Source organism: Pseudonaja textilis, chromosome 2 (assembly GCF_049901715.1).
Source record: "Pseudonaja textilis isolate UNSWEBS1 chromosome 2, rPseTex1.2, whole genome shotgun sequence".
In the NCBI taxonomy this organism is placed as follows: domain Eukaryota; kingdom Metazoa; phylum Chordata; class Lepidosauria; order Squamata; family Elapidae; genus Pseudonaja; species Pseudonaja textilis.
Genome location: NC_141991.1, coordinates 131,643,081 through 131,655,127, shown reverse-complemented (window position 1 = coordinate 131,655,127; position 12,047 = coordinate 131,643,081). Strand labels below are relative to the sequence as shown.

Sequence of the window (12,047 nt, the reverse complement as noted above, 5' to 3'; positions counted from 1 at the left end):
GGTTTTAAAATATGAGCCAGAGATGACACATAATTCTGATTCTGGTCAAGGAGAAGAACATTGTCAGAAAAAAAACAAAAACAGCACTTGCTATATATGCATGTCAAGAAACAAACCTGATCTAATTATTTCACCCTACGTTCCCTGGGAAGATTTTTATGCTCTCCCTGTCTACCCTAGGAAGGTTTTTCCTACCAGCTGCAAATCTAAAAATCATCATCTATAAATAGATGTTTTTTATTCCTACCAATTTCCTGGTCAACCATACGGATAAGTAGCTCTCTGATTGTGAATGAACTCATACAAATCATTAAAACTATTTTTAATCAAGTTTAATACACATGAATATTACAGTCATCAAACAAAGCAGGCCTCTGGCGTTCCATATGCTGATGGATAAAACTTACTCTAGTCAGAGTACAATGCTAGGAGTTGTAATTAAGCTCTATTTGCCAAGCTACAGATTTCTCAACCCTGCCCTGACGTTTTGGATATCGCCTAAGCTGTTTCCTTTTCTCCAAGCATGTGGTTTTTTTGGACACCAGCTGTCTTCATTTCCAAGCTGTGAGCTTTCTGGAAGGTCACGTGCCTGGCCCAAGTAAAACAAATGGTAGGCTAAATGGAGGCTCTGCTTTGACCTCGCAAGATAGTTCTTCTCAAAAGACTTCTACTCTACTACTGGTAGTCCTTGATTAACAATAGTAATTGGAATAGAAACTCCAGCACCAAGCAGTGTGGTCATTAAGCATGATGTCATGCAACAACACTGCTTAGGAATGGCAGCTCCAGCAGTACCAGCTGCCATTGTTAAGCAAGGACCCCACATCACCATGATTTCTGACTTGCTGTTGGCTTCTTCACTGACTTAGGCTTGTGGGAAGCTGTCAAGAAAGGGCACATGATGATGATGCAATGTTATAACTGCAGGGTGATCACTGAGCAGTCAAACTGTGATTAGGTGATCAGACAATATTAACTAGGTGACATTCCTAGTTATTCTAACAAAGAATGTTTATCCCTTTTTCATGATTCCACTGGATTTCCTTGAGTTTCTAGGCTGACAATTACAACCAAACTGCTTCTTTGATCCTTATTTTGTTTGTTATGGGTATATACCACCAAGAGTGAGAAACATGGAGGAGGAGGGGAAGCAAGCAAAAGAGATTGCTTCACAATTTCAGCTTGTGTGATAAACCCATACATTTCAGTTGATGTTACTGAGAACTGGCTCTAAATTGTATGGCTCCCTCCCTGTCCCTACAAAGCCACATCCTGGCTGTTTTTTTTGAAACACTTGACAAGACGAATGCCCGGAATGGGGTTTAGAGGTTGTTCACACAAGGCCATTGCATTATTTCTAAAAGGAACAATGTTTCTAACACAGCCATTTTTTCCTAGAAGTACATGTGCTGCCTTATCTTCTCATACTTTGCACAATTCTAGCTTATTTCATCTAGTGAATATATGTTTGTGAAAAGAGGAATAAGTAGAAAAGTAACTTTAAGCTGACATAATTAAAATGTGATCAGACTTATATTGGAGTGTGACAGAAAACCAGCATTTCCCTAGTGCAGAGTTCCCCAACCTTTTTCGGTTGGCAGCGGGAACTGGGGGAAGGAAGAGGGGTCTGTGAGTGCCCGCAACACTGCTCACATGAGTGGTGCTGCAAGGGCTCACAACATTTGTGGCAATGTTTTCGTGAGTGGGGCTGCGATTGCCTGCGATGATGCTTGTGCAAGTGGGGCCTAATTGCAATGGCGATTAGGCCGCAGCCCGTTACTGGGTTGCCACCCACAGGTTGGGGGCCCTGCCCCAGTGCATTATTTGAAAATTACTATCCTTTAGAAGGGTTGGATGCAATATCTATCCATACCTGACTCTGACTAAGAACTTCAAAAGATTTTTTGTAGACTAAGTGAACAGACAACCAAATGGAAAATGTGGTTAACTTGACATAAGTGCCCAGAGCTACCCTGTGGTAAGATGAGCCCCAATAAATTTTATATTAAAAAGAAAAATCCTGCCTCAATTGCACACAACCACTGATGGAACTAAGCTGCCTGTAGCTACTTTGGAGTCACAGCAGATGGCTCAAGTCGACCATTCAATGAGCAACGGCTGTTAAAAACAGGCATATTTCGTACTTGTGTTCATTGGGGAAATAAAATTGTCAATATGTGTAATATCCTTATACAAAAGTATCTGGAATACTGGGTAAAGTTCTGCACATCATTTTTCTTAAAAAAGGATTTGAGCTAGAAAAAGTGTAGAATCGGGGGACTCCAACAAATGCCTTGTGGGAAAAGAGTGGATTGTTTGGGGCTTTTTTGCTTCAAAATTAGGTGACAGAAGAGATGATTGAATTTAATCATGTTATGAAAAAAATGGCAAGGTAATTGTTATTCCCTCTCTCAGAACATAAGTGTCTTCTAATGAAACTGATTGAAAGAACAGCTAAAACAGAAAAAAGGAATGCATTGTTAACGTATGGAATTCATTGTCACAAGATGTAGGATATAGTGGTGATCACTAATTTGACTTTACAACAGGACTGAATGAATTCATGGAGTACAGGTCTACCAGGGCTACTGTTACTCTATGTAACTTCTGGAGTGGAGACAATATGACTCCATATACCAATGGCAGAGGACCACAGCAGGGCAGTGGTAATCTGGCAAGTAACACAGAAACATAGAAAACTGATATCAGAAAAAGACCCAGTGGTCTACTGAGTCTGCCATTTGAATATTTTCCTTTCCTTTCCTTTCCTTTCCTTTCCTTTCCTTTCCTTTCCTTTCCTTTCCTTTCCTTTCCTTTCCTTTCCTTTCCTTTCCTTTCCTTTCCATGATGATAGACATGTGTTTATTCCAAGCATGTTTAAACTCAGTTACTGATGATTGAGCTGTGGTGGCGCAGCGGTTAGAATGCAGTACTGCAGGCTACTTCTGCTAACTGCTGGCTGCCAGCAGTTCACCAGTTGATCCTGGCTGGCTCATAGGTTGACTCAGCCTTCCCTCCTTCCAAGGTGGGTAAAATGAGGACCCAGATTATTGGGGGCAACATGCAGACTCTGTAAACCGCTTAGAGGGGGCTGTAAAGCACTGTGAAGCAGTATATAAGTTCAAATGCTATTGCTATCACCCCACTACCTCCGCTGGATGTTGGTTCCAATCTGGCTGGCCACTGTGAGAAACCAAATGCCATTTTAAAATGGCCTTATCAAAGGACTGTTCTACTGTCCTATGACCTGGGGTGGATGGAATCTAAGACAGCAAGTGCTGGAGGAAGAAAGTAGGAGTATATGGTAACTGTACCATGTAATGTGACTTAAGAAATAGCCTCCAGTCTGACCACTGCCTTTATTTGTTTTGTTTTGTGTTTTTTAAAAAATAATCTGCAGATATCACTGCTAAAAGAACATGGAAAATGCCTGTGAGGAAAGCAGAACATGTAAGCCATCACTAACTCACCAGATATGCCACGAAGGCTAAGTAGAGAATGCTGATAATTGAAGCACATACATATAACACTGTTTGTCCTAGGGTAGTCACATAGATCACCACAAAGTACATGTTAATGCTGCAGATGATCACAATGAGAATTCCCCCAGCGATTTTCCAGCCCCTAGAAGACCAAAACAAAACAAAACACACAAAGAAAAAAATGGATCAGGAATAACTACTTAGGACTAACTGTGGATAAGGACACATTTACAATTTAATTTCCCACTGGAGTTCAATTGTCCATCTCTCACTTCCACACAGCATGGCAGACAAAAATAAAACCTCATTATTTGAACCATACGACATACTACAATGGCTAAAAGCCATTACTTTACTACTAGGTCTTAAAACCTCTTCAAACATTTCCCTATCTTTAAAAAATGTACCCAAAGACAACTTTTTGCTTTGATTTTTTTTTCAACGTTTTAGTTATAAACCTTCAATCATTCAGTACATTTCCCCTGACAAACACAGCTGTCTAGATTTTGATATATTCGTTTTCTGGTCTTCCAACCTTGGACACAGATCAAGTCCTCTTACATGCTAAACAAATGGCACTGTCATTTGGGATTTCATCTCCCAGGAATCTTGCACTCCCGTTTTTTAGTCAATGTTTGTAAAATAAACAAGCAATAGATAAAACTGCTGAAACCAGTGCTTTGTGGGCTGCAAAAGTGATACAGAAGGCTTCATGTGACCTTCAGATTTCCCATTTCTTGATTTATTCTGAATAATTTAGAAGTCTATGGATTAAAACTCTGCAATGGTTACAATAGGAAATTAATGCAACCTTTGGCAAAAGAATAAGCAACACTGTATAAAAAAATGTGAAAATGTATCTTTCTATATATTAGACATCAGCTAGCTAGTTAGGCAAAGATTCAAATTTTTTCTTTTGTTACAGAAAGGTATTTTGATCCTCTAAGATGTTTATATAGTAAATCTAGAAATACTGCATGTCAATTGCCAATCTGCAAAAAGTCATAAAATTTATACCTAAGTGCAGATTTGGGGTACTATTTACCCTGAAAAAGAAGAAGCATTGATCTGCAGATTTTGGGCTAGTGTGTGATCTGCTAGTCTAGATTTTATCTTTTGAAAAATAATTGGAAATGAAGAGATTCTGGTGTTCAAGCTCGTTATACATAATACAAACGCTATTCTGCCATTGGCAGATAGAAAAACGAAAAGGAAGTACACGCAGTGTGTAATGGGCTGTGAAAATAACCTTAAGGAATAGAAGGAAGAGCCTTGCTAAAACTGTTAAAATATTTAAATTTAGTAGCTGGAACAGGGGAGTTGTACAATGAGTCAGAACAAACTCTTATAGCTGATTGGCTGGAGAGTGCTGTCTCCTGATGAGGCAATCTATAATGCGATTGGATACTGTGAGTGTAAAGGGGGAGTTTCCTGGTTTCCCGCTTTTTTCCTCTGTGTGTTATGAGGGACCTGTAATTTACCTCATGATGTTCCTGCTGTGTTGATTTACCTCACAATGCTCCTCTTTGCCTGATTATCTTGACTGATGTAAAATATTGATGTGAAATATATTTCTCTACATAAGAACAACAAGTTCATGTCAGCTTCTAATTACTTCATTCGGACACCTGGTGGGCAATCCCCTGACAAAAACAATGGTCAGATAAGAGAAATCTACCTCCAAAGCGGGAACGTAATTTGAGAAAACATCTGAGACTTTACCGTCCCTAGTTCTATTTAGGATAAAGTGCTGGTGGTGGGAGGGGAAGGGAGGCACATTCAGAGTTGCAAGATTCCATTACCGTAACAAAAGTGGTTTAAATAATCATGACTTTTAAGTCTGGTCTATCTCATAGATCGGACACAATGTGCTAAAAACATAGGTGGTCATTAGGTATAAAGCAGGCCGTGCTGTTACATGGTGACAATGGCAAAAAGTCAGAAACAGCTAAGCTTAATCAAGTATAATACTCGATACATTGCAGATGTGTGCCTTTCTTCATACTTACAGGCCATTGGCAAAGTCATTCATCACTGGACGCAGACTAGTAAAAGTGAGCACTGGGATTAAAGCAAAGGGCAGCTGGAAAGGAAGAAAAGGAAATTATGCTCAGAAAGCGATCTTTTTGTTATCTGTGCAGAAAGAAAAAGCTGGTTTAATAGTGAACTATTTAATGCAAAAAGCTGAAAGCAGTTCCAAAACACGATTTATTCACTCCAAACTTTTTCTCTCATTAACTGCTGAAGATTTTTCTGGGCTGAACATAGCATGTTCTAAGAACTGAACAGCAGAAGCACTATTATTCTTTTACACTGAGGCCCCCATAAAACTAGATGGCTGAATATAGGCGACCGTGGCAATAAGGTTTCACGTAGATGGCATCCAAGTGTAAACAATTCATCGTATAGCTCTTTCCAAGGTTTCGAAGCTCTTTCCAAGATTAACACATCAAGTCTGACCCTTCTGCCATGCTTTGTTGACCTCAGACAATGGGGAACGGAAGAAGGGGAAAGAGAAATGATAGCAGAATTACCCAGTTTCCAATTAGGCAGGTATTTTCAACATAACAATTCAGAAAGAAGATTGGATCTAATCGTTTTTAAGTTACAGAAGAGTATATGTTAGGAAAAACATTTAGCAATAAAGGCAGTATAACTCCAATCTGGTAAGCCTAGCACTCCCCAGTCAGATAATAAGAGGTAGCGCTCTCTCTCTCTCTCCCTCCCTCCTTCCCCGTCATTCCAAATCTTCAGGAGAATGGCTGTAGCTCCAGATTTTGAATATGAATCAGATGTTCAGTATTGTATGCTTCTACACCCAAGCAAAGGAGAACATAAAAGCAGAGAATGGATAATGAAGTGAGAGTATTAAGTGGCTTCAAAATTACATGTTGGGAAAGCTTCCGACTGGGAAATAAACATTTGAGAAAATTGCAGGGGAAAGGAAGATAACCGGATTTGCCGTAGTTATGCTTTATTGCTTTAGAAAAGGCAGGCATAAAGAACAGAAATTCAACTGGAATGATTCACAAGTAAGATCTAGCTTTGATTTGCCACATTAGGCTATTCACAGGCCTTATTGCACCACAGGACATCCAACCTCTTATGATTAGTGTTGATAATTCCCAAACCGCTGAAAAGACATTCTCACTTGCAGCTGATATATTCTATGCTTAAGGAGGGTCCAAATGTTCTTGATTCATCAAATTTAATTAGTTATTAAGAATTAACTGCATATTCACTGATTTATTAGTTTCATTTGAATAAAAGTCCTCTTCTTAACAAAAGAACAGCTACAACAGAATCCTCTAATTGTAGCATGCAAGGCTATAAGTCAGCAGAGACCAATCCTAGTGTTTTTTGTCTTGCACTTTCCCATATCATTTCTTAGTTCTAACCTGCAAAAGGTAGCAGCTGTCCCTGAGGGAAAAAAAAACCTTCCTAGTTCACAAAATAATAAAATGAACTCTCTGCTTCACATAATGTAGCCCTGATGTAAATAAAATCAATGTGAGGTGGATTCTCTAGGGATCCAAATCCCTTCCAGACATGAGCCCAAGAAAACAGAACCATAGTCCTGGATAAGCTTGGATAAAATTTCTAACGTAATTCTAGAGAGAAATGTCAAGAACAATAATAGAAGCCATGTAAAATATCCCCTTAAAGGAAAATATTTGTGGCTCAGGAGTTTAAATAAAGGGTCCCTCTGAGCTTAGTTTTTTTTTCCTTGCAGACATTTCATTACCCAAATTAGGTAACATCATCAGTGCTAATCAATTCTAGTTGATTATGTTACCTAGTTTAGGTAATGAAAAGTCTGTAAGAAAACAACCAAGCCCAGAGAGCACCAAGGACCCCTCAAATATATCACTGCATGCCATAAAGACTTTAATCCTTAAGTGACAAAAAATAGGATTTTCAGGAGCTTTTCAGTAAAGTTGTTTTGGTCAGCTATTCGTTTTAAGTGAGGTTTTTTTGTTGCTGTTTCTAATATCACTGAATGTTTTTATTCACTCATTCCTTGTTTCTATGCAGGAAAAAAATTAGGCTGGTATTGTTAGGCTGTCTCAACATGTTTGCATTTACGTGCCAAACATCTTGCAGTGGATTTGACAGTATAGGTAGTCCTCACCTTACAACAGTTCATTTAGTGACTGCTCAAAGTTATGTCACTTTAAAAAGTCACTTATGAAAGCTTTTCACATTCATGACCATTTCAGCATCCCCATGGTCACATGATCAAAATTCCAATATTGGCAACTGACTCATATTTATGATGATTGCAGTGTCCTGGGGTCATGTGATCACCTTTATCGGATCACCTTCTGACCAGCAAAATCAATGTGGTAAACCAGTTTCATTTAAAAACCATGTTACTAGTTTACCAACTGCAGTGATTCATTTAACAACGGTGGCAAGAAAAGTCATAAAATGGGGCAAAACTCTCTTAACAAATGTTTTGCTTAGCAAATTTGGGGCTCAGTTGTGGTCGTATGTTGAGGACTACCTGTAGTAGTTATTCTTTTTTATTTATATCAATTTTGCAAATTGTGCTATTAGATCTACACTCTGCCTTGCTGCCCAGATGAAACTTCTACTGTTGTTTTTCCTGGGGAAAAGAACCATGCTTAATTAGATGTCTATGGAGATTCTTTGTCATCCAGGTCATGTTTGTCCCAAAGATGCTTTTTCAAGAGGCAACTGGACTTTCTAGTTTTTCTTTGAAGACATTTTGCTTTTCATCCAAGTAGCTTCTTCAGCTCTAAGAAGAAACACTAAGAAGAAGCAGCTTCTTAGATGAGAAGTGAAAGGTTTTCAAAGAAAAACCAGAAAGTCCAGTTGCCTCTTGAAAAAAAAATCACGGGACGTCTGGTTTGAGCTCCTTAGGCGGTTTCAATCCGTGCTCACCACCGGAGTGCCCCAAGCTGGCTGGTTTCAGGGCTAAGCCACCCCGTAGAGGTGGTGAAGAGGGGGGAGACTCCGTTTCCCAAAGGCGGTTGCAGCGGTGGTCAGAAATGGCCACCTCAAAGAAGGACTCGACCGGAAAAGAAAGTGCAGGAGGAAGATAAGAGAAAGTTTTAGTTGACCAGGTTAAACTGAAAAAGCAACAACATAAAGTACCCTGAAATTTAAACTATAAAAATAACATTGTTCCCAAAGAAGACTTTGAAGTGGCAAAGGAGAGAGGAAAGGGAAAGGATTTGAAACGCTTGCAGAACAAGAAGATCTGGACAAAGAAGAAGCCATCTTTAATGATCAAGTAATTTTATGTGGGGGGGGAAGGAAAGGGGGGAAAGAGAGTGAAAAGTTTAAGATTTGAAAAAACAACCAAAAAAAGAATAGTTTGAAAAATAATTACAATATTAGAAAGCAACAGAAGAGGGGATTACAGAAGAGAGAATTAGAAGTAGAGAGACAAGGGGGTAAAAAGGGGAGGGAGAAGAAGGAAAAGAAAAGAAGTTATAAAAGACAGAAACAAGATATAGAGAAACAGGGAAAAGGTATAAGGATTGAAAGTGTAAGCCTGTTTAGAGATAATGGGTGAAAATTTAATTGAAAAGGGATTCAGCAAAGGTACATAAGATAGTATTATATTAGAAATAGAAACAATTTCAGAAAATATGACTAAAATGATAGATAAAATATTTATTGTAATATAGTGGAATGTTTGTTAATAAATAAATGAAAGAAAATGAATAAGAGAATGAAATTAGTAAAGGATGGGAACATCTTAATTATTATTAATGATTTATAAAAATATAAGTAAAGAGAAATATGGAAAAAAAAGAATTCATTATGGAAAGTTTATTAGTGTTCACAAGGAAGTATGATATTCAATTGAAAAGAAAAAGATGTTAAGATTTTTATGAATATTAATGATAGAATTGAATTGGAATGGAATGAGTGTTTTATTTACATATATATATAATTTTTTTAAGGATATAGTGTGTATTTTAAGAATGTACCAAGCAGAATTCGATTAGAAGCTATGTACTATATTGAATGTTATAATCTTAAAGGTATAAATTGAAGTTTAAATGAGTTGAATGGGCAAAATTAAAAGATATAAAGGTGTCATACTCCCATTAGTAACTACAGGGGAAAATCTGTTTAATAAGAAAAGATAATATGAAATTGAAACAGGACAGACAAATGTACAAATATAATGATTTGAACTGAGATAAGAGATAATTAAAAATAAAGTTGAGAAAATCAAAGGAGGGGAAAAACTATGTAGAAAATGTTAAACAGTAATAAGACATGGAATAGAACACAAAGATGAACATGAAATTGAGTTTGTGTCTGTATGAAGAAGTGATAACCCGTGATCATGCTATTCTCAAAAAAAGATGTTTTATTTGTATTATGGGGTTTTTTTTGGTGAAAACCCAAATAAATTTAAAGAAAAAGAAAAAAAACCACCTTTGGGACACACCTAATTAGAGGCCCTACCTGTAAACTCATGAGGACATTGAGAAAGTCATTCATTCCAGTCAAGTGTTCCACATCTTTGAAAATAGCAACCAGAAGAGTTGGCGTGATGGCAATGGAGCGGGTTAGAACCACACGAGCAAACCGTGACCACTTCAGATTGAGGAATCCCTGAAAACAAGGAAGAAATCAGAACCATTCAATCAGAGATACAAGTGTACTGAAATACTGAAGAAAAGTAGTATCTTTCTGGGATAAAAAACATGCCTGCCTATAAATTTCACAAACTCTTTTACTTTCTGCAGTCAAAGTACTTCTACAGCTATTGATCAGACCAGAGTAAACTAGTAGAATTAAATTTATAAACTAACACTGAGGTAAAATAGGATCAGAGTAAAACAAAGAAAGTTAGATAAAATATACAGTATATTCAAATCAATCTGTTCTTGGTAAAGGTCCAGACAAGCCTTATTCTGCCTAAAGCAGCTAATTGCGGTTGTCAAATGAATTGGTCTGAGAACACAAAATGTACTGTTGTCCAACACTTCAGAGCTCTCTGCAGTTGCTGGGAAATCTGGGAAAAGATGCAGCTGCCACATTTTTTCCTGCATTTTTTTCAGTAATCAAATTTAAAGCACAGCTTAGTCTAAACTATGTTGGGTTAGATAATATGGCCTGAACACATGAAAGCTAGGGTTATGCAAAATTCTCCAACCCAGGAATTGAATGTTCTGAATAACTTTGGAATGTTTTCTTTGATATTATGCTCACTCTCCCCCTGGATCTAGGAAGTATTTGATAGTGTCCAGAAGTAATTTTTCTAAACTAAAAGTAATTGGATCTGGTCCTAAAACCCATTTTGTTTCATCCAAAACTCTTCCAGTACTAAGGACTTCCTTCTGGAAACCCTCAAATCACTCCTGGAAACCGGAAGGGGGTTCAGCAGAGAAAAGAGGAACATTTTAGAGTTCTCCAGAAGGATCTATTTCCAGATAGATATTTTTTGCAGATCTCTAATGAGACTCATGATTCATCAGCAAATAAAGTTACTAAAGCTTGTTTTCACAGTAATAAATTGCATGGAATCAACCCTACCTTCTGTCCAATGGCAAAGGTACCAAGATCATTTTATATATATTATCTAATCCTAACCTACTTTGAGAGGTTTTTTGTGTTATGAAGAATGGAAACCTGTCCTTAAATCATACTAAATACTTTCAATTTATTGGACACTATATCAAAACCAGATGGTGTACTTGATCACTTATCAGTGGTTTAACCAAGGCATAAAGAAATTTAGTTGTGTGTGACTGTTCCAACCTAACAAAATAGAAATTCAGGATTGTAGGAAATGGTCTTCTTCTGACTCAGGCCTTTGGTCTACCAGAGCTGTCAGTATTGGCAAATAGCAGCTTTGGAGGATTTTAGTGGGATTTCCCCACAGTCTTATCTGCCTTTGCTGCTGATCAGATCGACAAACAAAACCATTCTACCACTAAGTCTGGGCCCTCCTTATTTGTAAAGTACTCAATTTATTCTGTTTTAATTATGGAAATTCTTTGCAAATTTAATTCCAAATTGATCAATTTAATTACAAAAACTAAAAGTGGATAGCTTCCTTTGGATTGACAACTTCACATGTCACCAGAAGAGAAGAAGGCACAGACCAGGGAAATGGTAGGTTGAAGACTTTGGGAACCCTATGAAAAATTGAGCGTATACAAAGGCAAAGCGATTTGATGAATGGCAGCCTAACTGGTATCATAAGGAAAACACTTGAATGGCATTTCATTCACAGATTAATATAAAGAGGGCATTTTACACAGGATGGGTTCCTTTAATTGCCTGAAAATATATCCCTCATCCAGCCCCATTCCCCAAATATAGGGCCAAATAGCATTATGGATTCCATTTCCAAAGGTTCTTTTGAGTGGTTGGGAACATGGAGGTAGCATCCGTGGACAGCCCTTTGAAGCAGCTGTATCTTCTAGTTTTGCACAATTAGCTTTTGAAGGAACTACAGTCAGATGCTACCTCCACAGTCTGACACACACTGAAGCCCCTTTTAGAAATAAAATCCCATAGTCTGCAAATCTAAGACAGACTCCCAATCCTTCTGAAGTCAATCATCTC

The 12,047-nt window shown here is 37.8% G+C and overlaps 1 protein-coding gene and 1 long non-coding RNA gene across 6 annotated transcripts in view; one reads left to right on the top strand and one right to left on the bottom strand.

Moving 5' to 3' along the window:
• The window catches only part of SLC11A2 (solute carrier family 11 member 2), a 67,525-nt gene that overhangs the window by 12,968 nt on the left and 42,510 nt on the right, over nucleotides 1-12,047 (bottom strand). For all 5 annotated transcript variants that reach the window (XM_026714828.2, XM_087925301.1, XM_087925300.1 and 2 more), the window contains 3 exons: nucleotides 9,936-10,085; nucleotides 5,492-5,565; nucleotides 3,471-3,624 (listed from right to left, as the gene is read on the bottom strand). In XM_026714828.2, coding sequence (XP_026570613.1) covers nucleotides 3,471-3,624; nucleotides 5,492-5,565; nucleotides 9,936-10,085 — 378 coding nt within the window. The remainder of the gene's footprint in view (nucleotides 1-3,470; nucleotides 3,625-5,491; nucleotides 5,566-9,935; nucleotides 10,086-12,047) is intronic.
• Nucleotides 464-4,963, top strand: LOC148127087 (uncharacterized). Its single transcript, XR_015741916.1, has 2 exons — nucleotides 464-610; nucleotides 3,401-4,963. It is a non-coding gene; the product is annotated as an uncharacterized LOC148127087 (long non-coding RNA).